This window comes from Mobula birostris, chromosome 2 (assembly GCF_030028105.1).
Source record: "Mobula birostris isolate sMobBir1 chromosome 2, sMobBir1.hap1, whole genome shotgun sequence".
Lineage (NCBI taxonomy): Eukaryota > Metazoa > Chordata > Chondrichthyes > Myliobatiformes > Myliobatidae > Mobula > Mobula birostris.
Genome location: NC_092371.1, coordinates 8,933,212 through 8,951,304, shown reverse-complemented (window position 1 = coordinate 8,951,304; position 18,093 = coordinate 8,933,212). Strand labels below are relative to the sequence as shown.

Here is an 18,093-nt window from a genome sequence, read left to right as displayed (position 1 = left end):
GCTGTTCTTGAATCTTTGGAGTGTGGGTCCTCAGGTACCTATACCTCCTCTCTGATGAAGACATGTCACGGATGATTTTTTTTTGCCTGGGATTGATAGAGCCGGACAATCAAGGAATCCCAGGACACGGAAGTTGGAAAGGAAGGAACAGGTGAAGGATCAGCCATGGTTCCATTGAACGGTGGAGTAGACTGAGGGGGCAAATGGGTTCCTGCAGGATATAGTTCAGATGTTCCAGTAGGGCAGTGCACTGGAGAGCTAGTACATGGGAGGGCTGAATAGACTCCCCAGGCACTGTAGTTACAGAATAATTCCAATGCTCCAGCTAAGGAACTGCCCCTCAAGCTCAATCTACAGTGCAGTTTTACACGTATTTATACATATGACAATTATAAACCAATACCAATCTTCAAAAAGCAATGCCTCAAGACAGCAGCGTCTATCATTAAGGACCCTCGCCATCCAGGACATCGCTACCTTCAGAGAGGAGGTACAAGAGCCTGGAGACCCACACTCAATGCTTTAGGCACAGCTCCTTCCCCTCTGCCATCAGATTTCTGAACACTCCATGAACACTCAACCTCCCTATTCCTCTTTTACCCTATTTACTTTTTAATGTGTTATGTATTGCACTGTCCTGCTGCCACAAAACAACGAAGCTCACCATTCACAGTACGAGGGGTGATTGATAAGTTTGTGGCCTCAGGTAGACGGAGTCAATTTTAGAAAACCTAGTACATGCGGTTAATAACTCATCTCCTTCTACCTTAGACCACGAACTTATCAATCACCCTTCATGAGTTATTAACTTCAAACTTTCTGCATAATCACTCAAAGAGTTGAACTGCATGTGCATGTAACGAGAGCTGTATAACGTCAACCGATCTTTTCCACGGATGCTGCCCAACCTGCCGAGTTCCTCCAGCGTGTTGTGAGTGTTGCCTTGACCCCAGCATCTGCAGATTATTTTGTGTAACTCATCTCCGCCTACCTTGGGCCACGTACTTATCAATCACCCCTGCTGTGGGCACTTTCTGGAGGTCCAAGATCCGTATAGAAAATAGAAATCTACAGCACATTACCGGCCCTTTGGCCCACAATGTTGTGCCGACCGTGTAGCCTACTCTAGACACCGACCAGAATTAGCCTACCGCAAAGCCTTCTATTTTTCTAAGCTCCATTTACTTACCTATGAGTCTCTTAAAAGACCCTATCGTATCAACCTCTACCACCATCGTCGTTAATGCATTGCACACACCCACCATTCTCTGTAAAAAACTTACCCCTGACATCCCCTCTGTACCTACTTCCAAGCACCTTACAACTGTGCCCTCTCGTGCTAGCCATTTCAGCCTTGGGAAAAGCCTCTGACTATCCACACGATCAATGCCTCTCATCATCTTACACACCTCTATCAGGTCACCTCTCATCCTCCGTCGCTCCAAGGAGAAAAGGCCGAGTTCACTCAACCTATTCTCATAAGGCATGCTCCCCAATCCAGGCAACATCCTTGTAAATCTCCTCTGCACTCTTTCCATGGTATCCACATCCTTCTGACCAGAATTGCACACAGTACTGCAAGTGGGGTCTGACCAAGGTCTTATATAGCTGTAACATTACCTCACGGCTCTTGAACTCAAGATTGCCTTCGCTCCAATGCTGTACTCTGTACTGTCTCTGACACTTCAACCTACACTGTTATTGTTTTACCTTGTACTACCTCAATACATTGTAATTAATTGATCTAAAGCTGGGGTTCCCAACCTGCGGTGTACGGACCCCTGGCAGAAAAAAGGTTGGGAGCCCCTGATCAATATGAATAGTAGGCAAGACAAGTGTTCCCACTGTATCTTGATAAATGTTACCGTAATAAACCAATTTACCTCAACTGCTCTTCTGAAATGTATTGAATGCTCTACGACCGCTGGACTAAGTGTGTAAATATAGGAGGGGACTACGTTGAAAAGTAAATGTGCTAGGTTTTCTAAAATTGACTCCTTCTACTGTAGGCCATGAAATTATCAATCACCCCTCGTGTGTCAGTGACAATAAACGCAATTCTGATTTTTCCCTTAGACACAGGACTCAAAAATATCCCCAATGTGGTCTGCCCAGCACTTTATAAAAGCGAGGATGTCCTTTACAATCCAGTCTCATCTGAATAAACGTCCACCAACTTTCTCACCCTCCAGTGTTACCTTGAGGGGTTCCCCACCCACAGAAATCACGGGAAACTGCTAGCACCCACACCCAGCAGCTACGTACTGGTGATCTGCACGGCCCGGTCATTCCGGAAGTCCTCCATGTCCGGCTCGTCTAGGTCTTCCAAGAAGTTGTATTCGGGATCATCCTCATCATCTGGGAGTTGGAGGTGCGGGGAGAAAAATTGTGAAAGTTAGCAGGCCGATGGGAAGAGAGGGTGAAGGGAAGGAAAGAAATGGATATATTTCAATTTACACTTGAAATTCTTGTCATCCTTCAGCCTCGCCCACTGCGTGGTGTTCCCTCCCGAAACACAGTACTCTCTTCCTTCAATCAACTCCTCCTGTGGTGCCAAGCCTCCTGTTCACTGCCCTGCCCCCACGCTGCTCCCTTTCCACTGCCCCCTCCTGCAGCGTGACGCTCCCTCCTTGCCACCGCTCCCCCACAACAACACGCTCCCTCCCCACCACAGACTGCTCCCCTCTTGCCACTCCCTCCTCACTGCCCCCCCCCCCCAAACCGCCACACTCCTCCGCTCTGATGACGTGCCCTCGATTTGCCACCGCACAGACTCAGACCTGCAACTTTGGTGTTGCCTCTGGGCAGAGACGCTGCCTCAGCTGACCCTCCGGGATGGCAGAACCTTTTCACATTTAGTTATTTGTTCACAGATAACGCACAATAGCAGGCCCTTTTCGGACCAACAAGCCCACCCGCGTGACCGATTAACCACTGACCCGTATTTGGAAAGTGGGAGGAAATCAAAGGAAATCCATGCAGTCACAGGGAGAACATCCAATCTCCTCGCAGACTGCAGTAGAATCGAACCCCAATCATCGGCCTGGTCACAGTGTTACACTAACCACTATGCTACCATGCAACGCGAGTTCTCCCGGAGCGACAACCTCGAGGCAGCAGGTAGAGAGGGCGAGCAGGTGAACGTCCTCGCCTGGCCCTCTGCTCCCATCAGCTCACCTTCGAAATCTAGGTCATTCATCACGGCCTTCATCCAGCTCTGCCAGTACACGTCCTCCTGTGCGCCCGGTTCGTACATGTCCGCTGTGATGTCCGGCGCTTTCAGCTCTGCCTCCAGCAGCCCCAGCGACACGTTGGTGAGTGGCCATTTCGAGCGGGTGCGGGACGCAATCAGTGACTCGTCGAAGCTCTGCAGGTGGGGGAAGAGGGCCTCAATACCAGCTTCCAAACACGAACGTGAAACTGCCACCACCCCTCTCAACAATACCTGCTTCCAAACGCGAACGTGAAACTGCCACCACCCCTCTCATCTCACCTGCCAACCCTCTCCCACAGCAACACACACAAATGGCGGAGGAACACAGCAGGTCAGGCAGCATCTATGGCAGTGAATAAAGAGTCGAATTTTCAGGCCAAGGTCCTGCATCAGGACTGGAAAGGAAGGGGGAGGATGCCAGAATAAAACGTTGGGGGGGGGGGGAAGGAGGATAGCAAGAGGGTGATAGGTGAAGCCTAGAAAAGATAAGGGGCTGGAGAGGAAGGAATCTGACAGCAGAGGAGAGTAGATAATGGGAGAAAGGGAAGACAGCGGGGCACCAGGGAAGGTGACAGGCAGGTGAGAAGAAGAGGTAAGAGGCCAGAGTGCGGAATAGAAGAGGGGAGAGGCATGAAGAAAAAATTATTAGAAGGAGAAATCAATGTTCATGCCATCAGGTTGTTGGCTACCGAGACAGAATATGAGGTCTTGCTCCTCCATCTGGAGAGTGGCCTCATTGTGGCGAAAGAAATGTAGAAATGGGAATGGAGATAGAAATTATAATGGCTGGCCACTGGGAAATTCTACTTTTGGCGGATGGAGCTGAGGTGCTCGACAAAGCGGTCTTCCAGTTTACGTCGAGTCTCATCAAAATAGAGGAGGTTGCTTCAGGAGCACCGGGCACCAGTCCCCACCTCCCCGAGAATCCAGGCAAGGCAGAGAGGGAGAAGGTCGCTTTATGTGTCACATATACGTCCAAACATTCGGTGAAATGCATCATTTTGTGTCAATGAGCAACACAGCTTGGGAGGATGCGCTGGAGGGCAGCCTGCAAGTGTTGCCACGTTTCTGGTGCCAACATGGCATGTCCACAATTCACCAACCCTAACACCTTTGGACTGTGGGAGGAAACTGGAGCACCCAGAGGAAACCCATGCGGTCACGGGGAGAACGTACAAACTCCCCACAGACAGTGCCGGGATTTGAACACTGATCCTTTGGAAAGTGGGAAGAAACCAGAGCACCCAGGGATGTTGAGGAAAGGATGAGGAAGACGTGATCATCGGGCACTTACACTGGCGACCCTCTTTGGGAATCAGATCATGCAGGCAAGATCCAGCACTCCCTCCTCTCTAGTCCCCCCACCACTCCTCGAGGTTCCTTCCCGAAAACTCTCCTGGCACAGGAGGAGCAAGCAGAGGGTCCCAAGTCAATCAGTGAAATCACTGCCCAATCCCCAACTCCCTGCAATGAACTCCGACAAGAATTGCATTTATATAGCAGCTTTGTAGTCACTATGAAGCCCAGACTACCACTCGCACCTTGAACCAACCAGCACGACCCTAATCACGGCCTCAGGGTTACCACCTTGCCCTACAATGGACAGGGAGTGTTGCTGTTCTAATTCTGTTCTGTTTTGTATCATGTTTTTCCAGTGTCTATCTGATGCTTAGTGCCTGTGATGCAGCTGCAAGCACGTTTTTCATTGCACCTGCACGTGGACACACAATAAACTTGGATATGACATTCAAAAACATTGCTGAGCTAACGCCACAAGAATCCTACCAATCAATTCTGCTGCCTTCTTCCCACTTCCTTTCTAGTCCTGATGAAGGGTCTCAGCCCGAAACATCGTCTGTTAATTCCCCTCCGTAGATGCTGCTTGACCCACTGAGATCCTCCAGTGTTTTGTGTGTGTTGCTCACCAATCAAAAGTACGCCAGAGAAAATTGAACAAGCTGAGTCAACAACTGAAGCAGCATCTAAACAGAGGTCTCTGGAATAGCCAATTCAAGGCATCGTTCCTCCTTTAGGACCCGAGAGGAATGAAACCAGGAGAATTTGTTTCACTCAGAAGGTGATGAAGCTTGTGGAATCTCCTACTACAGAAGGTCAAGTCCATGAGCATTCAAGGAGGGTGCAGATAGGTTTCTGGATCAAAAGACATCCAGGGACATGGGGAGAGAGCAGGGATGAGACAGGAGGGAATTCTGTGATCATGTGAAACAACACTGCAGGCGGCAAGAGCTGAATGGCTTGCTCCTGTTCTTTTTCTAGGTAAAACATTCTGTCTGGCCTATGCTGGTTCCAATGCTTTGTCCCCTCAGAGATTCAATTAAATGTACAAGGTTAACCGGAGAATGGATGATCAGCCGGTGTGTCTCTGAGATGAATTAAGTCTCCACCCCACCCCAGTACCTGATAGGAATCCAAGCAGGCCTCATTCAATGCCAGCTCCTCATCCACGGTGTAAAGCTTCTTCATGAAGCTGGTGTCCTTGCTGGCTGCGAGCTTGGCCGTGGGCGGCAGCGGGGGCGGCCCCATGGGCATCACCTCCACACTGAGGTGTCTCACAGCTGGGCTGCTCCCCTCCGCCTTCTCCTCTTCCTGTGGCTGCTGGGGAACACAAGAGCAACACAGCCACTAAAGCAGCATGGACCCTGTCCAACCACACTCACACACACAGACACATGCGCGCACACACACTCACACACACAGACACACACACGCACACATATACACTCACACACACAGACACCACACATATACACACACTCACACACACAGACACACACGAATATAAACTCTCGCTTCTTATCCTGGCAGGACTCTAGAAGAATAGAAACATGACGCACTGAAAGAGACCACTCAACCCATCGAATCTGTGCACTCTACCAATCACTCTTTTCCCACTTTGTTAGCGACTTTCAAAAGTCAAAGTAAATTTATTATCGAAGTACATAAGTGTCACCAAATACAACTCTAAGATTACAGGAAAATTCTGAGATACAATAGAATTTATGAAAAACTATATAAAAACTAAAAATTAATTTGCAAAAAAAGACAAAAATTGTGCAAAATAAACTCAAAAAAAAAATAATATTGAGGTGAGTTGTCGAGTCCGTAGGTTGTGAAATCAGTTCAGGGTTGTGTTGAGTGAAGTTATCCATGCCAGTTCAGGAGCCTGATATTTGTAGGGCAATAACTGTTCTGAACCTGGTGGTGTGGGACCCAAGGCTCCTGTACCTCCTTCCAACAGACTTTCTGTAGACTTTATCTCCAAATATTCACCCAGTTTCCAATTTAACTCCAAACCCTAAAGCCTGCCTGTTGAGACTCACTTAATGATTACCGTATGCCTTTGCCCTCTGGTTAGCAACTCCCTAGTCTCTGTTTCTACCCACCGTCAATTTAAATACCTACTGTCGTCATACAGCACGGAAAAAGGTCACAAAATGTTGAAGAGATGAGGCAAGTCCCATTCCAATTCAACTTTCCATTCCTATATCTCGGTCCACGGCCTCCTCCACTGCCACAAAGAAGCCAAACTCAGGTTGGATAAGCAACAGTCTCCAACATGAACATCGATTTCTCCAATATCTGGTAATTTCTCTCTCTTTTCCCTCTCTTTTTCCATTCCCCATTCTGGTCATCCTCTCTCTTTTTCTCCTACCCATCCATCACCTCCCTCTGGTTTCCCCTCTTCCTTCCATTTCTCCCACGTTCCACTGTCTTGTCCTATCTGATTCTTCAACCCTTTACCCCTTCCACCTATCCCCTCCCAGCTTCCTACTCCACCAGCACTCCCCCATCCACCTGGTCTCATTTATCACCTGCCAGCAAGCACTCCCCCTGTCCCCCCACCTTCTTATTCTGACCTCTTCTTTCTTCCTTTCCAGTCCCGATGAAGGGTCTCAGCCCAAAAGTGTCCACTGTTTATTCCCCTCCATAGATGCTGCCTGGACCTGCTGAGTTCCTCCACATCTTGTGTGTGTTGCTCAAGATTTCCAGCATCTGCAGAATCTCTTGTGTTAGTCTCTTTGCCCAACTTGTCCCTGCAAACCGGTCAAATCCCTCTAAAATTTTCCTTACAAATTGTCTATTTGACCCATCTCTACAATTTGCTCTGGCAGTTCATTCCACAAACATATCACCCTCTGCTTGAAGAAGTTGCCCCTCTGGTCCGTTTTAAATTTTTCCTCCCCTCACATTGAGCCTATGCCTATTAGTTTTGATTCCCTTTCCCTGTGACGAACGCTGTTCGCATTTGCCCCTCATGAATTTATCCACCTCTCAAGTTTCCCAAGCTCCAAGGAAGAAAATGTTAGCTGACTAACCTCTCATTATAACTCAACCCCTTCAGTCCCCGCCACATCCTCATAAACCTCCTCTGCACTTTTTTCCAGCGTAACAACACCTTCCCTTTAACGGGATGACCAAAACTGTATGCCACCCTCCAGCTTTGCTCCCCTGAAGAAGGGATGAAACCCTGTTTCACAGCTGAGCATCGGGGGTAAAAGGATGAGAGAGCCGGAAGAGAAGGGGAGTGGGTGGGAGGGAAACAGCAACAACTGTGGGGAAGTTGTCTCTTATTGAGCTGTGGGCACGCCGCAGGGTACCTCACTCACCTCAACCGAAGAGGCAGCCTCAACCACCTCCAGGACCTCGGGCACATCCTGGGCCAACTTCGGTCGGCGGCCAGCGGAGGGAGAGCAGATTGCACTCTCATTGTCGCTCTCCAGGAAGCTCTGCGGATTGGAGAAACTCTATTAGGCAAAGAGAACAGGTACAACCTGGAGTTGGAGTCTGTGATTCCTGAAGGAGCAGGGGCGCAAGAGCGAGGGGTGACGCATGGGAGAGGGGCCGAGGGGGAGGAGAGGCAGAGGAGAAGCGAGAGAGAGTGGGGGACACAGGACGAAACAGAGAGGCGAGATGCAAAGTGACTGAAAGCACGTAAAACCAGGCTCGAGGACAGCTTCTACCCTGCTATTATAACACTGTTCTCTAGTACAATAAGATGGGCTCTTGACTTCACAATCTACCTTGTTATGACCCTTGCACCCTACTGGCTGCCTGCACTGCTCTTTGTCTGTAACTGTAACATTTTTTCTGCATTCTGTTATTGTTTATCCCTTGCGCTATTACAACGTACAGGCTTAATGAATAATCTGTATGGAATTCATGCAAAACTAAGTTTTTCACTGTACCTCTGTGTGTGACCATAATAAAGCTATTTATCTTGTGGCCCTTGAACCTTATTGTCTGCCTGTACTGCGCTTTCTCTGTACTGTCGCTGTAACACTTTATTACACAGTTTTTCTTCCTTTTGTACTACCCCAATGTACGTACACCTGGGATGAACTGATCATATAACACACAGACAAAAGGCTTTGCACTGTATCTCAGTACATGGACAATAGCCAATTACCAGCAAACATCAATGCCACGCACGGGCACATCGACGTAGGTGCTGAATGGGAGTGCGTACCTCTTCCGCGGTCTCATCTTCCTCCTCTTCCTCGGGCTTGTATTCTTCATCAGACGAGTCTTCCTCCTCCAGAGGGATGTCGATAAATAGGGGAGCCTGCAATACAGGTCATTGTCACTCGAAGTAAATTTATTATCAAAGTACATATAGATCATCACATACAACCCCGAGATTGATTTTTATGCAAGCAATCACAGTACAATAGAATCCATGAAAGACTGCACCCAACAAGATGGGCAAATAACCAGTGTGCAAAATAAAACATAAATGGTGCAAATACAAAATATAAGCAATAGATATCGAGAATATGAGATGAAATCCTCGAAATTGAGTCCATAGGTTGTGGGAACAGCCTTCCGGTTCAAGAGCCTGATGGTTGGAACTACTAACTGTTCCTGAACCTGGTGGTGTGGTTCCTGGGAATCCTGTACCTTCTTCCTGATGGCAGCAGCGAGGAGACAGCATGGCCAGGGTGGTGGGGGTCCTTGAAGATGGATGCTGCTTTCCTGTGACAATACTCCGTGTAGATGTGCTCAGTGGTGGGGTGGGTTTGACCCGTGACGGACTGGGCCATGTCCACTACTTTTTGTAGGTTTTCTGTAAAAGGGCTTTGGTGTTTCCGTACCAGGCTGTGATTGAGTGGGGAGCACTCAATCTCTCTGATGGACGGGAGTTACCCCCATTCCTCAGCCCAACCCAAATGCCGTCCTGACCCCTCAGCATGAAATGAAAGTTTGAGCCCTGTGACGCCCAGTGAGGCTAGGCTATAGGGTAGTGCAGAATAGTGTTGCCAAGTGGTGTGATGACAACGTTTGACACACTGGTCTTCTTCAGTCTGGACACTGCAAAGGATCGGAAACAGCTGCAGAAAGTTGTCAACTCAGCCATCTTCATCATTGGCACGAGCCTTCCCAGCATCAAGGACATCTTCAAAAGGCAGTGCCCATCATGAAGGACTCTCACCACCCGGGACATGCCCTCTTCTCATTACTACCATTCCGGAGGGAGAAGGTACAGGAGGCCGAAGACCAACACTCAACATCTTAGGAATGGCATCTGGCCATCTGCCACCAGATATCTGAATGGCCCATAAATATTCCTCTTTTGCACCATCTATTTATTGTAGTAACATTGTAATTTTTTTACATCTTGAACTACACTGCTGCCACAAAACAACAAATTTCACAACTTGTGAGGGCAAACCTGGAGTTTTGGTTACCCTGTTATAGGAAAGACATCATTGAACTGGGAAGAGTGCAAACATATATAGTTATAGGAAGAGGCTGGGCAGGCTAGTGCTTTATTGTTTGGAACGGAGGAGACTGAGGGGTGATCTTATTGAGCTGTATAAAATCATAGACAGGGTAAATACACAGTAAATGGTAGGGCACTGAGGAACAAAGGGATCTGGGAGTTCAGATACATAATTCCCTGAAAGTGGCATCACAGGTAGACAGGGTTGCAAAGAAGGCTTTTGGCATCCTGGCATTCATAAATCAAAGTATTGAGCATAGGAGTTGGGGTGTTATGGTGAGCTTGTATTTGGAATATTGTGTACAGTTCTGGTCACCTAACTATAGGAAGGATATCAGTAAGATTGAAAGAGTGCAGAGAAGATTTACTAGGATGTTGCCGGGTCTTCAGGAGTGGAGTTACAGGGAAAGATTGAACAGGTTAGGACTTTATTCCTTGGAGTGTAGAAGAATGTGGGGAGATTTGATAGAGGTTTACAAAATTATGAGGGGTATAGACAGAGTAAATGCGAGTAGGCTCTTCCCACTTAGATTAGACGAGATAAATACGAGAGGATATGGCTTTAGGGTGAAAGGGGAAAAGTTTAGGGGGAACTTCTTCACTCAGAGCGTGGTGGGAGTGTGGAACGAGCTGCCATCTGACGTGGTAAATGTGGGCTCACTTTTAAGTTTTAAGAATAAATTGGATGAATACATGGATGGGAGGGGTCTGGACGGCTATGGACTGGGTGCAGGTCAATGGGACTAGTGGAATAAAGTTTCGGCACAGACTAGAAGGGCCGAATGGACTGTTTTCTGTGTTGTAGTGTTCTATGGGTGAATGCATGAAGTCTTTTTCCCAGCGTTAGCACACCAAAAACTAGAGGGCACAGGTTTCAGATGATACTTATGTAAAATGTTTGTGAGGCCACATATGGAATATTGCGCTCAGCTCTGGTCATCTGGTTGTAGGAAAGTTGGAAAGAGTGCAGAAAGGATTAACGAAAATGCTGCCAGGACTCGCAGGACTGAGTTACAGAGAGGCTAAGCAGCTTGGGACTTTGCTCATTGGAGTGTAGGAGACTAAGAGATGATCTTACATAAAATTATGAAGGGCATAGACAGGATGAATGCACACAATTTCCCCAGGATTATGGGATCAAAAACTAGGGATTTAGGTAAGAGGGAAAAACTTAAAGGGGACCTAAGGAGCAACCTCTTCATGCCAAGGGTGGTGGGTGAACAAGCTGCCGGGGAAGTGGTTAAGGCAGGTACAATAACAACATTTGAAAGCCCCTTGGACTGGAACAAGATGAATTAGACGGACGTGCAGCAAATGAGACCAAGTTAGATTGCTGTCTGGGTCAGGGTGCTGCGGTAACGTAGCAGTTAGCCAGACGCTATTAAAGCTCGAGGTTTCAGAGTTCAATTCCAGCATCCAAAGTTTGTACGTTCTACCCATGTGCGCGTGGGTTTCCTCCGGGTGCTCTGGTTTCCTCCCACAGTCCCAAGACGTACCAGTTAGTAAGTTAATTGGTCATTAAAAATTGTCCTGTGATTAGGGTTAAATTGTGGGACTGCTGGCCGGTGTGGTTGTAAATAAATAGCCGGTTCTTTCTGCTCTCGGGGTCCCGTGATCAGCCGCTATTCAACACGCCAAAGTCTTGGCCTAAGATCTCGGCATGGATTCAGAAGCCTGGGATCTCGAGTAACTGGAGATGGGCGAATCAAGGGTTAGTGTCGCCACAGGAGACCCGTGTGTCGTTGGGGGAGTCAGAACATCTGCTGTGTGCCTGGGGACCCGGAATCCTTGTGATCTCCAGGGACAGAGCTCGAAAAAAAGCGACATAACGGACTTTGAACATCGTACACCGGCGAGTTGTTTGCGTTATCTTTCCCGCTCGTTGGAAAATGGAGTCACCTCTTTCTCCCTTACTTGGAAAGAGAGAGCCTGCAGTATGTGAAGCTATCAGGTGAACAATGTAGTCTTTGGGGTAACTGCAAGTCTGTGTCTTTGCTATTGCTTTGCTCACGCTTGAGTGCTGGTAGCAGGTGTGCTTTATTTTTGCCAGTGGGGGGAGGGGGATTGCTGCTCACTGCTGCTTATGCACAGGAGGGAGGGGGGAGCTGGGGGGTACTTTGGGTACTTTAACTGTCTTTCATTCTTTGGGGTACTCCTCTGTTTTCATGGATGGTTGTGAAGAAAAAGCATTTCAGGATGTATATTGTATACATTTCTCTGACATTAAATTGTACCTTTGAACCTTTGCTTCCCTGCTGTGCATTTAGCTTAAAGGATCAGCAGGCTTGGGGGGGGGGGGTAGAATGCCCTAACCCTGCATCTTACACTGATCACCCAACCCCTCCGTGTGAACAACTCCTCTACGCCAAAGAGAAGGCGGTTTGAACAAGCACCCAGGGAGTTGGCAGCTTTGTCCTTTCTTTCTATTACACATTCTAAGGCTGCAGCTAACATCAAAAAGTTTCACAAACCTTGGATTCTTTCTCCTTCTTCATCGGAGATATATTCCATGTCGGAGGAACCTGCAGAAAGTTAATGACACACCAGTGACTGCCTCTCACGCGGCTGGGCACGGAGGTTTATATACGCAATCTCTCTCTGACTCTGTCACCCACTCCTCCACCCTCCTGGTGTGCCATCTTCCCCTGTCAGCCCTGAGCAGTGATCAGGAGCTGTTCCACAGCAATGGAATGAAGATTAGCTTTATTTGTCAGATGGACAGTGAAATGTATCATTTGTGTCAATGCCCAACACAGGGGCAGCCTGCAAGATCACCTTGCTCCCAGTGTGTTCTAATCCAGGGATATGAGAACCAGACCCACTGGGGTCTGACCCAGGGATGCAGAGGCCAAAACAGTGTACACTTCTCCCACTGTGGTCTTGCCAAGGAATACAGGGACTGGAACTGTGCATGGTTCTCCCAGTGAGGTCTAAACAAGGGAATGATGGCACCTGTCTGTCTCGAAGCCTGGGTGGAAGGTAAGGAGATCCTGGGATGCCCAGTCGTCAAGGTCCCCCTCTCGGCCTCACCGGTGCAGTCCAAAGGAAAGCAAACCAACATATTTGGCAGCAGCTCGGCTGCTGGAGCTGTTGGAAGGATGTTCAGTGACGTCCAGTCTCCTTAGGGGTTCCACTCCGGATTTTCTGTCTGGGTTTACTCCCGTAGCCTTCATCTCCCCTGAGGCTCAGAGCACTTGTGCACCAAGGGAAAACAGAGAGCAGAACTGCGCACAGTGGTCTAACCAAGGGACGTGGAGACTAGAACTGTGTCCCAATGAAAATTCAATACAAGTACTTCTCTGCTTTTCAAATTCATCCCTCTGGGAATGAAGCCCAGTGCTCGTAATTCCCAACCTGTGTCGCTACAGCTTGTGTTCCCACGCCTTTAGATTCTCCCCTCCTCTCCCCCACTTAGATTCCAGTTTCCAACCCCCTCCCCACCCCATCCCTTATCGTATAAAGCTGCTCACTCTCATGATCTCTGCATGCCCAACCGAGCAGCAGACTAAAGCAGTCGTCAGTCTGAACTCACCACTCCCTTCTCCACAACCTCCTTCAGCTTGGAGCGAGTCATCTTGGGCTCCTGAAAAGACAAAGCCATGGGGTTAGAATTATTACGTAGGGCGCTGCAGGAGTGGAGCAGTAAGTGATCTGAAGTTCGTAGTGCAATCCCAGGACTTTCTGTAAGAAAGTTTGTGTGTTCTTCCCATGAGTACATGGGTTTCCTCCAGGTGTTCTGGTTTCCTCCCATATTCCAAAGACACATCGGTTAGTAGGTTAATTGGTCATTGTAAATTGTCCTGTGATTAGGCTGGGGTTAAAAGAGGTGGACTGCTGGGTGGTATGGCTCATTGGGCCAGGAAGGCCCTGTTCCATGCAGAATCTCTAAATAAAGAATGAAAAATATCTCGCCCAAGCCTCTCGAGAGCCCTACTGCCCCCTCGCTGGGAGTGTTGCTGTCCCGTCCCCCGAGAGCCCCGCTGCCCCTTCTCCAAGGGCCAGCCAGACACATCAATTCCAAGAGTTGTACCAGGAAAACTAGAGCACAGGGACTTAAACTAACAGGAATTATGAGGAGTATCTGATGGCTCTGGGCCTGAGTTTAGGAGAATGAGAAAGGGTGGAAGGTTTCCTGTAGTGGGAGTGTCCAGGACCAGAGAGCACAAACTCAGAATAAAGGATGTCCCTTTAGAACAGAGATGATGAATTTCTTTAGCCAGAAGATGATGAATCTGTGGAATTCAATGCCACAGGTGTCTGTGGAAGCCAAGTCATTGAGTATATTTTTAAGATATGGTGGTTAATAGGCTAGTGTCAAAGGTTACAGGAAGAAGGGGTTGAGAAGGAAAATGTTTCAGGCCTGATTGGATGTGGGGCCGAATGGATGGGACACATAGACAATTAAGCCATTCAGGTCCAACAGTCAGTGCCTGTAGAGTCCGCGTACAAGATATGAGCGCGTGGCGAACATTCGGAGACTCACAAACATGTGCTGCTGCTCGGTGTCGTTTATCGCTGCCTTCATCATCGCCACTACGTGTTCATTGGTGATCACCTCCTGCACGGGGTAAGAGAAGAGACACAGCATCATCTCCTGCCTGCCCAGACTCCAACTGGAGGACAGGTCCCGTATCCTTGCTCTACGACCCCCTAGACAAATGAGGTCCCTTACACTCCCACAACTCCACCCACCACTCCAACCCTTGCTGCTTCCGCGGCCGTACACCGTGACGACCTTCAGAACCCTCTCTATAGCAGAGCAGCCAGAACTGTACTCAGTACTACAAGCGTAGCCTTACCCACACCCAGTATAGCTGTAACATGACATCCCAGCTCCTGAACTCAACACTCAGACCGCGCAAGTTAGGAGGGTGTGGTGGCCTTCATTAGTCGGGGGATTCAGTTCAAGAGCCACAAGATGATGTTGCATCTCGTTTGAAACTCTGATTAAAGCACACCTGGAATATTATGTTCATTTCTGGGCGCCTCATCTACAGGAAAGATGTGGCAGCTTTAGAGAGGGCACAGAGGAGGTTTACCAGGAGGCTGCCTAGATTAGAGAGCCTGGATTATGAGGAAAGGCTGAGCGAGCTCGGGTTTTTCTCTCTGGAGCAAAGGAGGATGAGAGAATTGACACAGGTGTACAAGATAAGAGGTATAGATCGAGTGGATAGCCAGAGACTTTTCCTCAGGGCAGAAATGGCTAATACGAGAGGGTTATAATATTAGGTTGACTGGAGGAAAGTATAGGGGGTGTGGAATGTCAGAGGTAAATTTTTTTTACACAGAGAGTGGTGGAAGAAGTGAGAAGCTGGGGGGGGGTGATAGGTGAAAGAGGTGAAGCGATGAAGTAGGAATCTAATAGGAGAGGACAATGGATCAGGAATAGCGAGGAGGACGGGAATTAGAGGGAGGTGATGGGCAGGTTAGGAGAAGAGAAGGGGTGAGAGAGTAACCAGAGTGGCAAATGGAAAAAGGGAGGAGGGAAGGGGAGAAGTTACCAGAAGTAGGGAAAGTTGATGTTCATGTTGACAGGCTGGAGGCCACCCAACCCGAGTTTAGCCTCATCGTGGCAGCAGAGGAGACCATGGACAGACATGTCTGTCAGAATGGGAATGGGAAGTTGAATTGAAACGGGCAGCCACCAGGAGATTCTGTCTCTTGCAATGTTCCTCCAGCATTATGTGTGTGTTTTCCAGCATCTTGTGTTTATGATATTTTTCCACATTAAGAGACGGGCTGCTGAGATTGCAGGTGATTGGTGTATCTGTGGACAATGTAGAGGGCTATCACAGGATGTAGCAGAATATACAGCGGTTACAGAAATGGGATGAATAACTCTGTAGATAGAGTTTAATTTGAGCAAGTGTGAGGCGAACTTAAATGATAAAGGTAACGTATGTAGTTGATAGCAGGGCCCTTAACAGTGTTAACAGAGAGCAGGGTTTCGCAGGGGTCCACAGACCCCTCGGTTCAGTGCAGGGGTCTACACATTCAAAACGTTGGGAAGCCCTGATTTAGAGGGATCTTAGGGTCGAAACCGACAAATCCCTGAAAGTGGCCAAGCAAGTAGAAGGGGTGGCGAAGAACACATACGACTTGCCTGCCTTCATCGTTCCCTGGGCACTGAGTATAAGAGCAAAGAACTCATGTTGCATAAATCATTGGTTAAGCAACACTTGTGGACAACTGTACGAGGGTGCAGAATACGCCCTGGATTAGAGAGCATGAGCTATAGGGCAAGGTTGGGCAGCACACACAAAATTGTGGAGGAACTCAGCAAGTCAGGCAGCATCAATGGAGGGGAAAGAGCAGTCGATTTTTCAATTGTTTTCTCTGAAGTGAAGGAGGCGAAGGGGAAACCTGGTCAAAACTTAAAAGATTATAAGAGTCATGGGGTAGACAGTCAGAACGTTTTTCCCCAGGGTGCCAGACACTGCGGAATTCATTACCACAGACAGCTGTGGAGACAAAGCCATTGGATATATTTAAAGCAGAGGCTGATATGTTCTTGCAACACACATCAAAGTTGCTGGTGAACGCAGCAGGCCAGGCAGCATCTCTAGGAAGAGGTGCAGTCGACGTTTCAGGCCAAGACCCTTCATCAGGACTAACTGAAGGAACAGCTAGTAAGAGATTTGAAAGTGGAAGGGGGAGGGGGAGATCCAAAATGATAGGAGAAGACAGGAGGGGGAGGTGTGGAGCTGATATGTTCTTGACTAGTAAGGGCACGCAAGTTTATTCATTTAGCACTTTTCAAACACAAGGCAGTTCAAAGTGCTTTAATAGAACAAGATATAAAAATCAAACATCAAACTTCAGACAACATAAGAGAAAAAAATCACACAAAAAATAGATATGATACATAGAAGTTACAGTGCAGGAGATTCTAATTAAAAGCTACAGTGAAAAGTAAAGCTTTAAGTCTTGATTTAAAAGAGCTTGAAGTTGGGCCAGACTTCAGATCCTCTGGAAGATTATTCCAGATATGTGAAGCATAAGTTACGGGGAAAAGGCAGGAGAATGGGATTGAGAGGGACAATAAATCAACCATGACGGAATGGTGGAGCAGACTCAATGGGCCAAACTGCCTAATTCTACTCTGATATTTTATGGTCTTATATCTCATGGTCTATACTGGAGGACATGCACTTAAGGTGGGAGGGCGAAGTTCAAAGGAGATATGGGGGACAAGTATTTTTGTTTTACACACAGAGAATGGTGGGTGTCTGGAACAGGCTGTCAGGTGGGAGTGGGTGGAAGCAGATAAGACTGAGGTGCTAAAGCAGCAGGGAGTGGAGGGTATGGATCATGCGCAGGCAGAGAAGATTCAGTTAGATTTGACATCCCGTTCAATGCAGACACTGTGGGCCAAAGGGCCTATTTCTGAGCTCTACGGTTCTCTGTTCTGTTTCAGGTACTGGTGAAGGGCACAGCAGTGGACACTCACGTGCAGGATGTTCCGCACATTGACGGCAGTTAGGTTGTGCTGCTTTGCTCCATCCTCCAGCGCCCGTTCAAAGCTGTCGTCCAGCTGAATGTCACACTCGGGATCAGCCACCTCCGAGCACTTGGTTTCTTTCGTCTTCCTCCCCCGCTTCACACCCTTCTTCCTCCTCGGCCTTTTCATCTCGCTCCCTCCCTCCTCTGCAAGTGAAAGAAAGGATTCACAGTCTCATAGGGCTCGGCAGAAAGGAGGCGGCTGCTCACTCCCTAATGCCTATTTCTCAGTAAATAATTCACCGATCCCTTATCTGCCCTGCCTATTTCCCATATCATTGACCCAGAAACTATTCCAAAACTGGACTCACTTAACAATTGGAGCAGTCATGACTTTATTTGTATTACAATGGTTATGAAGGACTGCTTTAGAGAAAATTTGTTCACTTGTTGAAGTCTGTGATGGCACGGCAGTTCAAATCTGCAGGAGCACAAGATGCTGCAAAGAAAGCAGTGAACTCAGCCCAAAACAACAAGGGCACATCCCTCCCCACCATCAGTGTACCTACGTGGATTCCTGCCTCAAGTAGGCAACGTCTGTCGCCAAAGATCCCCACCGTCTGGGCCAGGCCACCCTCTTGTAGCTGCCATCCGAGCAGGAGTTACAGAAACCTTAAGTCCCACTCCGCCAGGTTCA

General features: G+C 48.2%; 1 protein-coding gene across 4 annotated transcripts in view; it reads right to left on the bottom strand.

Annotated features, from left to right (window-relative positions):
* LOC140211999 (GON-4-like protein) overlaps window positions 1-18,093 on the bottom strand; it is a 63,548-nt gene that overhangs the window by 31,954 nt on the left and 13,501 nt on the right. For 3 of the 4 annotated variants that reach the window (XM_072282374.1, XM_072282345.1, XM_072282354.1), the window contains exons 4-12: window positions 17,407-17,603; window positions 14,440-14,514; window positions 13,489-13,539; window positions 12,428-12,478; window positions 8,703-8,798; window positions 7,843-7,962; window positions 5,633-5,830; window positions 3,178-3,367; window positions 2,266-2,358 (exon numbers count right to left, since the gene is read on the bottom strand). In XM_072282374.1, the coding sequence (XP_072138475.1) occupies window positions 2,266-2,358; window positions 3,178-3,367; window positions 5,633-5,830; window positions 7,843-7,962; window positions 8,703-8,798; window positions 12,428-12,478; window positions 13,489-13,539; window positions 14,440-14,514; window positions 17,407-17,603 (1,071 nt within the window). The remainder of the gene's footprint in view (window positions 1-2,265; window positions 2,359-3,177; window positions 3,368-5,632; window positions 5,831-7,842; window positions 7,963-8,702; window positions 8,799-12,427; window positions 12,479-13,488; window positions 13,540-14,439; window positions 14,515-17,406; window positions 17,604-18,093) is intronic. The other variant, XM_072282364.1, reaches the window with a different exon arrangement.